Source organism: Anomaloglossus baeobatrachus, chromosome 3 (assembly GCF_048569485.1).
Source record: "Anomaloglossus baeobatrachus isolate aAnoBae1 chromosome 3, aAnoBae1.hap1, whole genome shotgun sequence".
Taxonomy (NCBI): Eukaryota; Metazoa; Chordata; class Amphibia; order Anura; family Aromobatidae; genus Anomaloglossus; species Anomaloglossus baeobatrachus.
Genome location: NC_134355.1, coordinates 198,187,412 through 198,205,927, shown reverse-complemented (window position 1 = coordinate 198,205,927; position 18,516 = coordinate 198,187,412). Strand labels below are relative to the sequence as shown.

The window sequence follows — 18,516 nt, the reverse complement described above, 5'->3', positions numbered from 1 at the left end:
CTAGGCTGGCGTCCGCCGAAGCATAGGTATGCACCTGATAATGTTTGGTGAAAGTGTGCAGACTCGACCAGGTGGCTGCCTGGCACACCTGTTGAGCCGTAGCCTGGTGTCGTAATGCCCAGGACGCACCCACGGCTCTGGTAGAATGGGCCTTCAGCCCTGATGGAACCGGAAGCCCAGCAGAACGGTAGGCTTCAAGAATTGGTTCTTTGATCCATCGAGCCAGGGTGGCTTTGGAAGCCTGCGACCCTTTGCGCTTACCAGCGACAAGGACAAAGAGTGCATCCGAGCGGCGCAGGGGCGCCGTGCGGGAAATGTAGATTCTGAGTGCTCTCACCAGATCCAACAAATGTAAATCCTTTTCATACCGATGAACTGCATGCGGATAAAAGGAAGGCAAGGAGATATCCTGATTAAGATGAAAAGAGGATACCACCTTAGGGAGAAACTCCTGAATGGGGCGCAGCACTACCTTGTCCTGGTGGAACACCAGGAAAGGAGCCTTGGATGACAGCGCTGCTAGTTCGGACACTCTCCGAAGAGACGTGACCGCTACCAGAAAGGCCACTTTCTGTGAGAGTCGAGAAAGTGACACATCCCTCAGAGGCTCGAAGGGCGGCTTCTGGAGAGCAACAAGGACCTTGTTTAGATCCCACGGATCTAACGGCCGCCTGTACGGAGGTACGATATGACAAACCCCCTGCAGGAACGTGCGCACCTGAGAAAGTCGTGCTAGACGCTTCTGAAAAAACACGGATAGTGCCGAGACTTGCCCTTTAAGGGAGCCGAGCGACAAGCCCTTTTCCAACCCAGATTGCAGGAAGGAAAGAAAAACAGGTAACGCGAATGGCCAGGGAGATACTCCTTGTGCAGAGCACCAGGATAAGAAAATCTTCCACGTTCTGTGGTAGATCTTAGCAGAAGTGGACTTCCTAGCCTGTCTCATGGTGGCCACGACCCCTTGGGATAATCCTGAAGACGCTAGGATCAATGGCCACACAGTCAGGTTCAGGGCCGCAGAATTCCGATGGAAAAACGGCCCTTGGGACAGCAAGTCTGGACGGTCTGGTAGTGCCCACGGTTGGCCGACCGTGAGATGCCACAGATCCGGGTACCACGACCTCCTCGGCCAGTCTGGGGCGATGAGTATGACGCGGCCGCAATCGGATCTGATCTTGCGTAACACTCTGGGCAAGAGTGCCAGAGGTGGAAACACATAAGGGAGCCGGAACTGCGACCAATCTTGCACTAAGGCGTCTGCCGCCAGAGCTCTTTGATCGCGAGACCGCGCTATGAAGGTCGGGACCTTGTTGTTGTGCCGAGACGCCATTAGGTCGACGTCCGGCACACCCCAGCGGCGGCAGATTTCCTGAAACACGTCCGGGTGAAGGGACCATTCCCCTGCGTCCATGCCCTGGCGACTGAGGAAGTCTGCTTCCCAGTTTTCTACGCCCGGGATGTGAACTGCTGATATGGTGGATGCTCTTTCCTCTACCCACATCAGAATCCGCCTGACTTCCTGGAAGGCTTGCCGACTGCGTGTCCCTCCTTGGTGGTTGATGTATGCCACCGCTGTGGAGTTGTCTGACTGAATTCGGATCTGTTTTCCTTCCAGCCACTGCTGGAAGGCTAATAGGGCAAGATACACTGCCCTGATCTCCAGAACATTGATCTGAAGGGTGGATTCCTGCTGAGTCCACGTCCCTTGAGCCCTGTGGTGGAGAAAAACTGCTCCCCACCCTGACAGACTCGCGTCTGTCGTGACCACTGCCCAGGATGGGGGCAGGAATGATCTTCCCTGCGATAATGAGGTGGGAAGAAGCCACCATAGCAGAGAATCCTTGGCCGTCTGAGAAAGGGAGACTTTCCTGTCTAGGGAAGTTGTCTTCCCGTCCCATTGGCGGAGAATGTCCCATTGAAGTGGACGCAGATGAAACTGCGCGAACGGGACTGCCTCCATTGCTGCCACCATCTTCCCTAGGAAGTGCATGAGGCGCCTTAAGGGGTGCGACTGACCCTGAAGGAGAGACTGCACCCCTGTCTGTAGTGACCGCTGCTTGTCCAGCGGAAGCTTCACTATCGCTGAGAGAGTATGAAACTCCATGCCAAGATACGTTAGTGATTGAGTCGGTGCCAGGTTTGACTTTGAAAAGTTGATGATCCACCCGAAAGTCTGGAGAGTCTCCAGCGCAACATTCAGGCTGTGTTGGCATGCCTCTTGAGAGGGTGCTTTGACAAGTAGATCGTCCAAGTAAGGGATCACCGAGTGTCCCTGAGAATGCAAGACTGCTACCACTGCCGCCATGACCTTGGTGAAAACCCGTGGGGCTGTCGCCAGACCAAATGGCAGAGCTACGAACTGGAGATGGTCGTCTCCTATCACGAAACGTAGGAAACGTTGGTGCTCTGTAGCAATCGGCACGTGGAGATAAGCATCTTTGATGTCTATTGATGCAAGGAAATCTCCTTGAGACATTGAGGCAATGACAGAGCGGAGGGATTCCATCCGGAACCGCCTGGCGTTCACATGCTTGTTGAGCAGCTTTAGGTCCAGAACAGGACGGAACGAGCCGTCCTTTTTTGGAACCACGAAGAGATTGGAGTAAAAACCTTGCCCTTGTTCCTGCAGAGGAACAGGGATCACCACTCCTTCTGCTCTTAGTGAGCACACCGCCTGCAGAAGGGCATTTGCTCGGTCGGGATGTGGGGAGGTTCTGAAGAACCGAGGCGGAGGATGAGAACTGAATTCTATCCTGTACCCGTGAGACAAAATGTCTGCTACCCACCGGTCTTTGACCTGTGGCAGCCAAATGTCGCAAAAGCGGGAGAGCCTGCCACCGACCGAGGATGCGGAGGGATGAGGCCGAAAGTCATGAGGCAGCCGCCTTGGAAGCGGTTCCTCCGGTTGTTTTCTTGGGGCGTGAATGAGCCCGCCAGGAATCTGAGCTCCTTTGCTCCTTCTGAGTCCCTTTGGACGAGGAGAATTGGGTCTTGCTGGAGCCTCGAAAGGACCGAAACCTCGAATGCCACTTCCTCTGTTGAGGTTTGCTCGATCTGGGCTGGGGTAAGGAGGAGTCCTTACCCTTGGACTGTTTAATGATCTCAGCCAATTGTTCACCAAACAGTCTGTCTCCAGATAGTGGCAAGCTGGTTAAACATTTCTTGGAAGCAGAATCTGCTTTCCATTCCTTTAACCACAAGGCTCTGCGCAAAACCACAGAGTTGGCAGACGCCATTGAGGTACGGCTCGTAGAGTCCAGGACAGCGTTGATAGCGTAAGTCGCAAACGCAGACATTTGCGAAGTTAGGGACGCTACTCGCGGCACTGCTGGACGTATGATAGAGTTCACTTGTGCCAGGCCAGCTGAAATAGCTTGGAGTGCCCACACGGCCGCGAATGCTGGAGTAAACGACGCGCCGATAGCTTCATAGACAGACTTTAACCAAAGGTCCATCTGTCTGTCATTGGCATCTTTAAGTGAAGCCCCATCTTCCACTGCAACTAAGGACCTAGCCGCAAGCCTGGAGATTGGGGGGTCCACCTTTGGACACTGGGTCCAGCGTTTGACCACGTCAGGGGGAAAGGGATAACGTGTATCCTTAAGACGTTTGGAGAAACGCTTATCTGGATAAGCATGATGTTTCTGGACTGATTCTCTGAAGTCAGAGTGGTCCAGAAAAGTACTCAATTTACGCTTAGGATACCGGAACTGAAACTTCTCCTGCTGTGCAGCTGCCTCCTCAGCAGAAGGGGCTGGGGGAGAAATATCCAACAGTCTATTGATGGCCGCTATAAGGTCATTTACCATAGCGTCACCATCAGGGGTATCTAGATTGAGAGCGGTGTCAGGAGTAGATTCCTGATCACCCACCTCTGTCTCCTCATACAGAGCCTCGTCTCGCTGAGACCCTGAGCAGTGTGATGACGGCGAGGGTCTTTCCCAGCGAGCCCGCTTAGGCTGCCTGGGACTGTCATCCGAGTCAGAGTCTTCAGCCTGTGATGCCTGGGACCCCCTTGAAGTACGGATTAGTTCCAACTGAGGGGGACCGGGGAGCATAGACACAGCAGTGTCCATGGTCTGAGAAACTGGCCTGGACTGCAAGGTTTCCAGAATTTTTGTCATAGTCACAGACATCTTATCAGCAAAAACTGCAAATTCTGTCCCCGTCACCGGGGCAGGGTTCACAGGCGTCTCTGCCTGGGCCACTACTACCATAGACTCTGGCTGACGAAGTGGCACAGGGATTGAACATTGCACACAATGGGGGTCATTGGAACCTGCCGGTAGATTAGCCCCACATGCGGCACAAGCAGTGCGTACCGCCTGTGCCTTGGCACCCTTACGTTTTGCGGATGACATGTTGTTGTCTCCTCAGAGCAATGAGGGTATAAGCCAAGAAGCGACTGTACAGTGCAATATAAATATATATGGTACAGAGAAAAAATGCACCAAATAACACTGTGGCACTAGTGGGGCCAGCACTTATGTGCAGCTTACCGCCCGCATAAACGCGGGTGTGTGGTCGCCAGAGTCCCTTGTCTGAGTCCCCCAGAGCCTGTGTCCGTTCTCCAGCCAGACTGCATGCAGGAATGGCTGCCGGCGTCCTGTGGAGAGGGGCGGGCCCTGGGTGTGTTGAGACCAAGAGCGGGAAACTTGCGTCCCCACTGTGCCTAGTGAGAGGGCTGGAGCATGTAAATAAGGCTCCAGCCCTCGGCGCTGCCTATTGCACAGCGTCTCTCCCTTTCCCTGATTGACAGGGTGGGGGCGGGAACGAACCGTAACTAGGCCGCAAAAGCCGGGGACTAGATTTATGAGCGCTGCCGCCGTAAAAGCGCAGGCAGCGCGAGTCCCCGGCGCACTACAAGTCCCAGCGGCGCCGCCGCTCCCGGAGCGGCCGGCGCGGTAGTTCCCAAGACAAAAAAAATCACTCAGCGAAGCTGCAGTGACTCTAATCCGAGCGCGCAGCGCTAGTGCCCCCGGCGCACTAGCACACCCAGCAAGCCTGGAGTGTGCGTGGCCTGTCTGTGCGGGGACACAGAGTACCTGAACGTTGCAGGGCCTTGTCCCTGACTGTACTCAGCTCCTCCAGCAGGGTCTCTGGGTCTGTGGATGGAGCTCGGCCTCAGGGTTCGGGGGCCGGTAAGATCCCACTTCCACAGAGCCCCTCAGGGGGATGGGGAAGGAAAGCAGCATGTGGGCTCCAGCCTCCGTACCCGCAATGGGTACCTCAACCTTACAAACCGCAAGTGGGGTGAGAAGGGAGCATGCTGGGGGCCCTATCTGGGCCCTCTTTTCTTCCATCCGATAGAGTCAGCAGCTACTGCTGACTAAACAGTGGAGCTATGCGTGGATGTCTGACCTCCTTCGCACAAAGCAGAAAACTGGTGAGCCAGTGATCCCACTGGGGGTGTATAGCCAGAAGGGGAGGGGCCTTACACTTTTTAGTGTAATTGCTTTGTGTGGCCTCCGGAGGGCAGTGCTATACACCCAATCGTCTGGGTCTCCCAATGGAGCGCCGAAGAAAAAAAGTTTCAAAACTTTAAACATACCAAGAAGCACTGTGAAAGCGATCATATTTAAATGGAAGAAGTATCATACCACTGCAAATCTACCAAGACCCGGCCATCCCTCAAAAATTTCATGTGATACAAAAAGAAGACTGATCAGAGATGCAGCCAAGAGGCCCATGATCACCCTGGATGAACTGCAGAGATATACAGCTGAGGTGGGAGAGTCTGTCCATAGGACAACAATCAGTCATACACCTGGGAGACACACCAAACATGTGGAAGAAAGTGCTCTGGTCAGATGAAACCAAAATCAAAACTTTTTAAGCACAATGGCAAATGATATGTTTGGCATAAAAGCAACACAGCTCATCACCCTGAACACACCATACCCACTGTCAAACATGGTGGCAGCGTCATGGTTTGGGCCTGCTTTGCTTCAGCAGGGACAGGGAAGATGGTTAAAATTGATGGGAAGATGGATGGAGCCAAATACAGGACCATTCTTGAAGAAAACCTGTTGGGAGTCTGCAAAAGACCTGAGACTGGGACGGAGATTTGTCTTTCAACAAGACAATTATCCCAAACAAAGCAAAATCTACATTGGAATGGTTCACAAATAAATGTATCCAGGTGTTAGAATGGCCAAGTCACAGTCCAGACCTGAATCCAATCGAGAATCTGTGGAAAAAGCTGAAAACTGCTGTTCACAAACCTTCTCCATCCAACCTCACTCACCTCGAGCTGTTTGCAAGGGAAGAATGGGCAAGAATTTCAGTCTCTCGATGTGCAAAACTGATAGAGACATACCCCAAGCGACTTACACCTGTAATCGCAGCAAAAGATGGCGCTACAAAATATTAACTTAAAGATGAATAATATTGCACGCCCCAATTTTCAGTTATTTATTTTTTTACAAAAATTTAAAATAAGCAATAAATTTCGTTCACCTTCACAACTGTGTCCTACTTGTTGTTAATTCTTTACCAGAACATTACAATTTTTATCTTTATGTTTGAAGCCTGAAATGTGGGAAAAGGTTGAAAAATTCAAGGGGGCCGAAAACTTTTACAAGGCAGTATATAAACGAACCCCAATTTTTAGTGAAATACAGCATTAATGATTTACCTTTAACCGAGCTTCAATTATTTTAGTGAGTGTGAGGCAGTCCCCATGAAATCCACTGCAACCAATGACTGTTTTGTCTGTCCTGTGCCAGAAAAAAAAAAAAAAAAGTTTAACATTAAATCACAGATATTGCCATCACTGGGTGATATAGAAAGGGAGTGCATACAGCTACGTCCAGATAATGCAATTCAAAGCCTCACAGGTTCCCAATACAGGAGGATTGTGGGTGTTGGTCTGGTGGTGTAAATGCTGCAATTTCTTCCCTCTGCTGTTCTTTAGTGTAGTAAACCTTCTGTGTTTAACAGTTCAAGCACAGTCTACGTCTACTTTTTCCCCCACCATATGACATACCAGTGCGTCATATCAAGTCTTTTTGAACACAGGCTCAGCAGCTGAGCCCGCATCTTTTTCAGCAGATGATGACTCTTACTCAGTCATCATCTGCTTTTGACAGGTGCAGGAGTCATTCGGCTTTTAACAAGGACTGCAGAGTCTAAGCCAAACCTCCGACTCCTCAATTTCCCTGATCCCGACTCCCTCATTCATGGCTCGCGTTGACATGGCAACATCAGGCTTTGAATCATTATTATGATACAATAATCAAGCTATTTAGATAAAATATAATTTACTGAAATACTACTTTAGTACACAACAAAAACCTTCAATAAATTATAAATATGTAATCCACTATGCAATAAGCGAAGGGGGGGCGGGGAGATTTTAACAAAAACAAACATACTGAACAACATTTGTGCAGTCTTTGTTCTGAGACATAGATGTGATACTATCAGATCCTCTTCCATAGGTGACCTGCAATCTGGCCTATTTTAAGGCTAGAGAACAGCCTCTCTACACTAACATGGGTTGTTGGCAAAGCAGTAACCACATGGGCAATGTCTCAATCTCAGGGCATAAAGGAATTGCCTCATGCACAGTCAGTTTTGATGAATGGTTGAACTCTTCTATTTTGAGAGCAAATGAAAAATGTTGCTGAAATATGGTCAGTCTGTTTACTATGGGGAAAATAATATTTTTCCCTGCAACACATTGCTGCTCCATCTCATCCAAATAAATTTCAAAATGATTCCTCATCTGATAAGACTGAAGATACGGCAGCAGTAGCACTAGATGACAACTCCTCTTTGTAGTCCTGTAGCCACTCATTCTAACTGCTACCTCTGTCAGAGCTCCTTTTCCTTTAGTAAGCTGTTGATCATCCAGCTATATAAGATTGTGTCCACAAACAGGTTTCACCGTTGGAGTGACTTGGAGTTTTAACATGATATGTAACATTTACTAAGTAAAATTAAAATATTAAATTTACCTATAGCGCCTAGTGCAAGACACCAGTAACAAAGACATGCCATACATGCCTTACTGTGAACTAAAACGCACGTATTTACAGCAGGTTGACTAGGCAGTGCCCAAAAATGGGTCAATATGTCAATAAATGATAGCGGCTAGGCCAATGTGGTCCTTAGCTGGGAAATGTAATTCTTTGTTCTTATATTACGGCAACAAATAAGTTCCAGTAGTAAATAACTCTGCCACAATTTCAATACATTTGGAGTACTACTATGCCCAGCAATCGCCTATCTAAATATTTTATAAGTTGCTAACAGGACTGTTAAAATGATGCTATTCTGGAATATAGTCCCCCTCTATGAGTGCCCGTACACATTGGTGTGGCTCCCATGGAATTCAATGTAAACGGGGATGTCTGTACCTCCCACATTAATGCATTTTAAAAACACAGGAGAACAGGAGAAGGACTTGGCTATTTTGGTTACAAATAAGCTGAGCAGCAGCGCTCAATGTCAAGCAGCAGCTGCAAAGCAAACATGATGTTAGAGTGAATAAAAAGAGATTAGAGCCCCGTGATCCAAAGTATTGCATTCCACCTGCGCCTATTAACCCCTTACATCTCGCTGTCAAGTTCTGACAGCGAGATGTAACACGCCGCCGTAAGCATAACTTACCCAGCGTCATCTTAAGTCACGTTACTTGATCATGTGACTTCCGGTGGTTGCCATGGTGGCACAGGGTCATGTGATGACTCCTGTAGCTATCATGAGTGACTTTCTCTCACTGGCGGCAGACTGTCGTGTGTGAGATTAAAGCAGCTTTTCTCCAGATCTCATCTGTGTAGCTGTGATCTGGAGTCATGGAAGACTAATCAGACTGCTGATCTTTATAGTACCCTAGGTGAACTAGTAAAAAAAAAAAAAAAAAAAAAGTTCAAATCACCCCCCATTCGGCCCATTGAAAATTAAAGGGTTAAAAAAAATAAAAAATATACACATTTAGTATCGTCGCATTCAGAAACGCCCGATCAAAATATAAAATCAAGTAATCTGATCGGTAAATGGCGTTGCGGCAAAAGAACTCCAAACACAAAAATTACGTATTTTGGTTGCCGCAAATTTTGCGCAAAATGCAATAGCAGGCGATCAAAAAGTAGCATCTGCGCAAAATGGTACTGTTAAAAACATCAGCTTGAGACGCAAAAAATAAGCCGTCACTGAGCCATAAATCTTAAAAAGAAGGGAATTTTGTTACTTACCGTAAATTCCTTTTCTTCTAGCTCCTATTGGGAGACCCAGACGATTGGGTGTATAGCACTGCCTCCGGAGGCCACACAAAGCAATTACACTAAAAAGTGTAAGGCCCCTCCCCTTCTGGCTATACACCCCCAGTGGGATCACTGGCTCACCAGTTTTAGTGCAAAAGCAAGAAGGAGGAAAGCCAATAACTGGTTTAAACAAATTCACTCCGAAGTAACGTCGGAGAACTGAAAAACCATTCAACATGAACAACATGTGTACCCGAAAAAAACACCAAAAATCCCGAAGGACAACAGGGCGGGTGCTGGGTCTCCCAATAGGAGCTAGAAGAAAAGGAATTTACGGTAAGTAACAAAATTCCCTTCTTCGGCGCTCCATTGGGAGACCCAGACGATTGGGACGTCCAAAAGCTGTCCCTGGGTGGGTAAAGAAATACCTCATGTTAGAGCTGCAAAGACAGCCCTCCCCCACGGGGAGGCAACTGCCGCCTGCAGGACTCTTCTACCTAGGCTGGCGTCCGCCGAAGCATAGGTATGCACCTGATAATGTATGGTGAAAGTGTGCAGACTCGACCAGGTAGCTGCCTGGCACACCTGTTGAGCCGTAGCCTGGTGTCGTAATGCCCAGGACGCACCCACGGCTCTGGTAGAATGGGCCTTCAGCCCTGATGGAACCGGAAGCCCAGCAGAACGGTAGGCTTCAAGAATTGGTTCTTTGATCCATCGAGCCAGGGTGGCTTTGGAAGCCTGCGACCCCTTGCGCTGGCCAGCGACAAGGACAAAGAGTGCATCAGAGCGGCGCAGGGGCGCCGTGCGGGAAATGTAGATTCTGAGTGCTCTCACCAGATCTAACAAATGTAAATCCTTTTCATACCGGTGAACCGGATGAGGACAAAAAGAAGGTAAGGAGATATCCTGATTAATATGAAACGAGGATACTACCTTAGGGAGAAACTCCTGAATGGGGCGCAGCACTACCTTGTCCTGGTGGACCACCAGGAAGGGAGCCTTGGATGACCGCGCTGCTAGCTCAGACACTCTCCGAAGAGACGTGATCGCTACCAGAAAGGCCACTTTCCGTGATAGTCGAGAGAGTGAAACATCCGTCAGAGACTCGAAAGGCGGCTTCTGGAGAGCAACTAGTACCCTGTTCAGATCCCATGGATCTAACGGCCGCTCGTACGGGGGGACGGTATGACCAAACCCCCTGCAGGAACGTGCGTACCTGCGGACGTCGTGCTAGACGCTTCTGAAAAAAACACCAATAGCGCCGAGACTTGCCCTTTAAGGTAGCCGAGCGACAAGCCCTTTTCCAACCCAGATTGCAGGGAGGAAAGAAAAGTAGGCAATGCCAATGGCCAGGGGGACACTCCTTGTACAGAGCACCAGTAAAAGAAAATCTTCCACTTCCGTGGTAGATCTTAGCAGACGTGGGCTTCATAGCCTGTCTCATGGTGGCAACGACCCCGTGGGATAATCCTGAGGACACTAGGATCTAGGACGCAATGGCCACACAGTAGGTTCAGGGCCGTAGAATTCAGATGGAAAAACGGCCCTTGGGACAGTAAGTCTGGCCGGTCTGGTAGTGCCCACGGTTGACCGACCGTGAGATGCCTGTCGCCAGAGCTCTTTGATCGTCATGAAAACCGGGACCTTGCTGTTGTGCCGATTCGTGAAACCCGTCCGGGTGCAGAGACCATTCTCCTGCGTCCACGCCCTGGTGACTGAGGAAGTCTGCTTCCCAGTTTTCTACGCCCGGGATGTGAACTGCGGATATGGTGTATGCTCTGTCTTCCACCCCTAGCAGAATCCGGCGGACTTCCTGGGAGGCTCGCCGACTGCGTAGTCCGCCTTGGTGGTTGATGTATGCCACCGCTGTGGATTGTCCGACTGAATTCGGATCTGTTTGCCTTCCAGCCACTGCAGGAAGTCTTGCAGTGCCATATGCACTGCCCAGAGCTCCAGACAATTGATCTGAAGAGTGGACTCTTCTGAAGAGAGTCCTTGATCGTCTGAGAAAGGGGGACGTTCCTGTGTAGGGACATCGACTTCCCCTCCCATTAGCGAAGAATGTTCTATTGAAGTGGACGCAGATGAAACTGCGTGAAAGGGACTGCCTCTGGATGAGGTGTCTCCTTGAAGGAGAGACTGCACCCCCGTCTGTAGTGACCGCTGTTTGTCCAGTGGAAGCTTCACCATCGCTGAGGGAGTGTGAAACCCCAAGCTAAGATATGCCAGCGATTGGGTTTAACTTTGAAAAGTTGAGGACCCACCCGAAACTCTGGGAAGTCTCCAGCGCCATGTTCAGGCTGTGTTGGCATGCCTCTTAAAAGAGTGCCTTGACAAGTAGATGGTCTAAGTAAGGGATCACAGGGTGACCCTGAGAGTGCGGGAGCGGTCCCACTGCTGCCATGAACTTGGTGAAAACCCGTGGGGCTGTCGCCAGACCGAAGGGTAGGGCTACGAACCGAAGATGCTCGTCTTCAATAACGAATCGTAGCAAACGCCGGTGCTCTGGAGCAATCGGTACGTGGAGATAAGCATCCTGATGTCTATTGATGCTAGGAAATCTCCTTGAGACATTGAGGCAATGACGGAGCGGAGGGATTCCATCCGGAACCGCCTGGTTTTCACGTGCTTGTTGAGCAGTTTAAGGTCCAGAACGGAACGGAAGGAGTCGTCCTATTTTGTCACCCCGACCAGATCGGAGTAAAAAGTGTCTCTTGTTCCTGAGGAGGAACCGGGATTACGACTCCTACTGCCTGCAGAAGAGCCTCGGCTCGGCCGGTGAGGAAGTTTTTGCGACAAACTGTCTCTCACCCACCGGCCATTGACCTGTGGCAGTTAAATGTCGCTAAAGCGGGGGAGTCTGCCACCGACCGCGGACGCGGAGAGAGAGGGCTGAAAGTCATGAGGAAACCGCCTTGGTAGCGGTTCCTCCGGCTGCCTTCTCCGGGCGTGATTGAGCCCGCCAGGAACCTGCGCCCCTCTGAGCCTTTTGAGTCCTGTTGGACGAGGGCAATTGGGACGTGCCCGAGCCTGGGAAGGACCGAAACCTCGACTGTCCCTTCTCCTGATGGGTCTTGTTTGATAGCTGGGGTAAGGAAGAATCCGTACCCTTGGACAGTTGAATGATTTAATCCAACCGCTCACGAAACAGTCTGTCACCAGATAAAGGCAATCTGGTTAAGCACTTTTGTGGAAGCAGCATCTACTCCAATCCCTTAACACTAGGAGCGTAACAACACGGAGTTGGCGGACGCCACTGACGTACGGCTCGTAGAGTCCAGGACAGCATAAACAGCTTGAGTCGCAATGCCGACATTGCGAGGTGAAGGACGCTACTGCGGCCAAGATGTACATGTGACCGCGTCCCTCTGCGCAATACTAGCTGAAATAGCTTGGAGTGCCTCTATGGCTGCGAATGCCGGGGCAACCGACCCGCCGATAGGGCTGTCTGTCAATGGCATCTTTAAGTGAAGTCCCATCTTCCACTGCAACTATAGATCTAGCCGCAAGCCTGGAGATTGGGGGATCCACCCTTGGAGCGCTTGAGCACGTCAGGGGGGAAGAGACAACACGTATCTTCAATACGGTTGGAGAAACGCTTATCGGGATAAGCGTGATGTTCCTGGACTGCTTCTCTGTAGTCAGAGTGACCAGAAAAGTACTCAATATACGCTTGAGATACCGAAATAGGGATTTCTTCTGCTGTGAAGCTGACCCCTCCACTGGAGGAGTTGAGGGAGAAATACCCAACCTTCCATTGATGGACGCTATAAGATTATTCACTATAGCGTCACCATCCGGTGTATCCGGATTGAGAGCGGTCTCAGGATCAGAGTCCTGAACAGCTACGTCTGCCTCATCATACAGAGAGTACTGTGATGAAGTCGAGGGCCGTTCTTAGGGAGCTCGCTTAGGCCGTCTGGGACTGCCGTCCGTGTCAGAGCCTGCACCCTGGGATGCATGGGACCCTCCTGGAGCCATGATTTGTTTCGAAATCAGGGTGGCCAGGGGCATTGAATCAACATTGCCCAAGGTCTGTCTGGACTGCAAAGTCTGTAAGATGTTAGTCATAGCCACAGACAATATATCAGCGGAAACTGCAACTCCGTCCCTGTCCCTGGACAGGGATCACAGGTGGTTCTTTTGGCCACCTGTAGCAGAGACCCCGTTGAGTAATTGCACACACTGGGGGTCCTGGAACAGTCGCATGCAGTACAAGCAGCGAGAAATCCTGTGCCTTGGCACCCATGCTTTTTTTTTTTTTTTTTTTTGCTGTTGCTGTCTAGCCATCTAGGAGCATTAGCCAAGAATAGCGACCGTACAGTGCAATGTATAGCATACAAGCATGAAGTACAATAAACACTTCAGCACATGCAGTACAAGGAGCATAGAAAGCCTGTGCCTTGGCACATTTGCTTTACTGCTGCCGTTGTCTAGTTATTCAGGAGCATTAGCCAGGAAAAGCGACATACAGTGAATGTATAGCATACAAGCATGAAAATAACCACTGCAGCACATGCAATCCAAGCAGCATTGAAAGCTTGTGCCTTAGCACCCTTGCTTTTCTGCTGCTGTTGTCTAGTCATCAAGGAGCATTAGCCAAGAATAGCGACATGCAGTGAATGTACAAGCATGAAAATAAACTCTGCAGTACATGCAATCCAAGCAGCATTGAAAGCTTGTGCCTTAGCACCATTGCTGTTTGCTGCCGCTGTCTAGCCATCTAGGCGGGAAGACAGCCAAGAATAGCCCTTACAGTGCAATGTAAAGCATACAAGCATAAAGGACACATGACACTGCAGCACATGCAAGACAAGCAGCATATAGAGTCTGTGCTTTAGCACCCCTGATCTTTTGCTGCTGTTTCTAGGTCTGCATCCTGAATAGCGACCGTACAAAAGTACAACAGGACACTTCGGCATTAGTGGGTCAGCACTTTAGTTGCCGCTTACCGCCCGCACAAAAGCGGGTGTGTGGCGCCGGAATCCTGCTGGTAGCTCAGTGTCTCCGTTTTCCCGCTCTGCGTGCCGGAATGGCTGCCGGCGTCCAGAGGAGAGGGGCGGGCCGAGGGCGTGCCCGAGACAAGAGCGGGAACCCGGCGCCCACTGTGTCTAGTAAAGGGGGCTGGAGAATGCAAATAAGTCTCCAGCCCTCGGCGCTGCTATAGAACAGCGTCTCTCCCTGTCCCTGAGTGACAGGGTGGGGGTGGGAACGAAGCGGCGCTAGGCCGCAAAAGCCGGGGACTAAAGTTAGAAGCGCCGCCGCCGTAAAAGCGCGGTCGGCGCGTCCCCGGCGCACTACAAGTCGCAGCTGCGCCGCCGCTCCAGGGGCGGTTGGCGCGGCGGTCCCCACACGTAAAGTCCCCCAGTAATCTGCAGGGACTATAAGCCCAGCGCACAGCGCTACAGTCCCCGGCCCACTAGCACGCCCAGCAAGCCTGGAGTGTGCGTGGCCTGCCATACGGGGACACAGAGTACCTGAAAGTTGCAGGGCCTTGTCCCTGAACGGCACTCCCGCTCCACATCCAGCAGGTTCTATGGGTCTGTGGATGGAGCCCGGCCTCAGGGCTTGGTGGCCGGAAAGATCCCACTTCCTCAGAGCCCCTCAGGGGGATGGGGAAGGAAAGCAGCATGTGGGCTCCAGCCTCCGTACCAGCAATAGGTACCTCAACCTTACAAACCGCAAGTGGGGTGAGAAGGGAGCATGCTGGGGGCCCTAGTATGGGCCCCTCTTTTCTTCCATCCGATATAGTCAGCAGCTACTGCTGACTGAACAGTGGAGCTTATGCATGGATGTCTGACCTCCTTCGCACAAAGCAGAAAACTGGTGAGCCAGTGATCCCACTGGGGGTGTATAGCCAGAAGGGGAGGGGCCTTACACTTTTTAGTGTAATTGCTTTGTGTGGCCTCCGGAGGCAGTGCTATACACCCAATCGTCTGGGTCTCCCAATGGAGCGCCGAAGAAATGAGAATGCTACGGGCTTTGGAAAATGACGCAAAAATATTGCCACTTTTTTTGGATAAACTTGTGAATTTGTTTTTACCCCTTAGATAAAAGTAAGCCTATTCATGTTTGGTGTCTACAAACTTGCACCGACCTGAGGTATCACACCCACACATCAGTTTTATCATATAGTGAACAAGGTGATAAAATATCCCAAAAACTATTTTGTGATCACACTTTTTTTTTGCAGGGCGGCGTGAAAGGGTTAATGACAAAATATATAATTGGTGGAGGAAGATTGAACTAGATAGATTGAAAAAAGACTTAGGTCTATGTAAGTATGTGTTTTCTACAGCAATACAGTTGCATTGCAGTATACAGTGCAGACATTTGGATGATTGCAGGGTGATCAAAATCATTAAGCCCAAAATGGTACTGATAAAAGCATCTGCTCAACACACAAACAAGCCCTCACATTTACATCAGAACAAAAATAATACAGGTCTCAGAAAATGGAGACAGTTTTTTTAACATCAGAAAAGACTAACCAAAAAACCTCCCAACATATTATACAATTTTGTCATTGCTGTAATAGTATTAACCTAGAGATCATATTGCAAGGTCATTTTGACTAAATAATGAAGGCAGTAAAAACAGCGGGTCAGCTCCTCTCTACTCATCACTTATGACTGAGCCTGCTCTCCTGATCTACATGTCTCACACTGGTAATGCCTCCTTTCATTTAAAATAAGCTCTGGAGGCAGATTCTCACGGGGATCTGGGTCCGGACCATAGATCTATATAAGGTAAAGCCAGTGCAGTACTGGCACTATCAGGCACATTCTCTACACACCATTAGTGGGCAGCTCAGATGTTTAGGCTGTGAAATCCAAGTTTGTGAAGTTTAAAACTTCATCAGCTTTTTGACTGACAGTTGCACCTCTGCAGATAATATCCGGGCGGGTTATGCATATGGATTCCCCCCCCTCTGTTCCTCCCTCTCTCTGGCTCTATGCAAATTTTATATACACACACATATACACAGTTGGTATCGCCGCGTTCAGAAATGCCCGATCAAAATATAAAAATTGATCGGTAAATGACATAGCGGCAAAAAAATTCCAAACGCCAAAATTACGTGTTTTTGGTCGCCGCAAATTTTGCGGAAAATGCAGTAACAGGCGATAAATATGTAGCATCTGTGTAAAAATGGTATAGTTAAAAACGTCAGCTCGAGACGCAGAAAATAAGCCGTCACTGAGTCATAGATCCCGAAAAAAGAGCGCTACATGTTTCGGAAATTGTCGCAAAAAGTGCGCTACTTTTTTTTGGATAAACTTGTGAATTTTTTTTAATTCCTTAAATACAAGTAAACCTATACATGTTTGGTGTCTATAAACTCACACCGACCTCAAGCATCATAGTGGCATCGGTTTTAACATATAGTGAACACCGTGAAAAAAATATCCCAAAAACTATTGTGCGAGCACACTTTTTTTGCATTTTTTCCACACTTGAAATTTTTTTTGCTGTTTTCCAGTAGACTATATGGTAAAACTCAGTTTCATTTAAAACTACAACTCGTCTCGCAAAAAACAAGCCATTATATGGGAAGGTTGACGGAAAAATAAAAACGTTACGGCTCTCGGAAGAAAGAGGGAAAAAACAAACAAAAAGAAAAAACGCCCAGGGTGAAGGGGTTAAGTGTAATAATATCTTTGTTTTTACCTTTCAAGTCAAAAAGGTCATGAAACGGACTTACAGTTTGTAACACTTTGGAGTGTCTCTGCTGTGGATTGAATACCCCTCACTTAGCCTGGTATCTGATGCAACGATAGCAAAGTCCTCCCCTGCAAGAGCCAGGACAGTTCTAGGAAGAAGAAGAAAATATTATTACAACCTGCCTTTCTATTCATGGGTTTTTCTGACAAATGCAATGAGATTAAGGTTGAAAAGGAATCATAATTCTCTAATTACTCACATTTGTTGCTCAATTAAATGTTAAAGGAACTCTATGGCTATGTTCACACACTGCATCTTTTACTGCGTTTTTAGTGCATTTTTGAGGTCACTAAGATGCACCTCATTGCATGCATTTGCTTCACCCAGCAAAGTCTGAGATTTCTATTTTGCTGTCCAAACAGTGCAACTAATGGATGGAGCGACTGTAGGCCGCTATTGTTAGGCTGGAAAGGGCCAAATAACCATGGCCCTTCCCACCCTAATAATATCACCCCCCAGTTGTCTGCTCTACCTTGGCTGGTTTTAATAAAATGGGTGACCCCATGTCATTTTTAAGTAAATCAAACACTAAAAAAAAAAAAAAAAAAAAAAAAAAAAGGTGTGGGATCCCCTCTATTTTTCATAACCATCCAAGGCACAGCATACAGCTGAGGGTTGCAGCTCACAGCTGCTGCGGTTGCTGTGCTGGATATGAAAAATGGGGGGGAAACCAAGTCTTTTTTTTACCAAAAATTAAAAAAAAAAATAAAAAATAGCTGGCCAAGCTAGCTATGGCTCTATTTATTAAGCTACTCTGTTACTTCTTTCTATCTATTCTATATGTTCTATTCTTTAGATTTGATATAAAAAAATGCATTAAGCAAAAATGCGGTAAAAAAAACAAAACAAAACAGTAAAACGCGATTAAAAAAAAAACATTGATTTTTCGATGCATTTTTGCAGTGGATGCCTTTTTTTGGGCCAAAAACGCTGCACCTTTCTGGTCAGAGAAAGATGAAGCGTGTGCACATAGCCTTAGGGTACGTGCACACGATCTGGACTCGCTGTGTTCAGAATGCAGCAGGGAGTCCGGACCTGCGGGGCCGCGACTCTCCTCTGCAGGAGAACACGAGACCGTAGCTCCTTGTATCCACGATCATGGTTCGGGTCGCTGCGGTCTTTCACTTGTGTTCTCCCAACGAAGGAGCATGCGATTCCACAGCAAACAATTGACATGCTGCGGCCTGGAAAGACGCACCGCAGGTCAGTGTTTGCTGTGGGAAAAAGACAGTGGGCATGGGATTTCTAGAAATCCCATCCACTATGCTTGTACTGTACAACGCAGCTGAAGCATGCTGCATCCAAAACACTGATGGTGGGCACACACCCTTAAGCCCTGTGCGCACACTGCATTTTTTACCGTGGTTTTGCTGCAGAAAATGTTCATAATCTTGCTGCAGTCCTTCCCCAGCAAAACCTATGGTTAAAAAAAAAAAAAAAAATGCTGCATGCACACTGCGTTTTTTCACCAACAGGTTTTGCTGCGGAAAAGAATGTGCATGTCACTTATTTTCCGCAGGTCCCTGTGGTTTGGAGGGCTGGCAGATCAATCGCCCGCTGACTCTGGGTCGGCTGAGGATCG

The 18,516-nt window shown here is 48.9% G+C and overlaps 1 protein-coding gene across 1 annotated transcript in view; it reads right to left on the bottom strand.

Annotated features, from left to right (window-relative positions):
* Nucleotides 1–18,516, bottom strand: part of PSMB1 (proteasome 20S subunit beta 1) — a 37,739-nt gene that overhangs the window by 16,987 nt on the left and 2,236 nt on the right. Inside the window, exons 2-3 of the mRNA XM_075338194.1 lie at nucleotides 16,915–17,022; nucleotides 6,638–6,719 (exon numbers count right to left, since the gene is read on the bottom strand). Coding sequence (XP_075194309.1) covers nucleotides 6,638–6,719; nucleotides 16,915–17,022 — 190 coding nt within the window. The remainder of the gene's footprint in view (nucleotides 1–6,637; nucleotides 6,720–16,914; nucleotides 17,023–18,516) is intronic.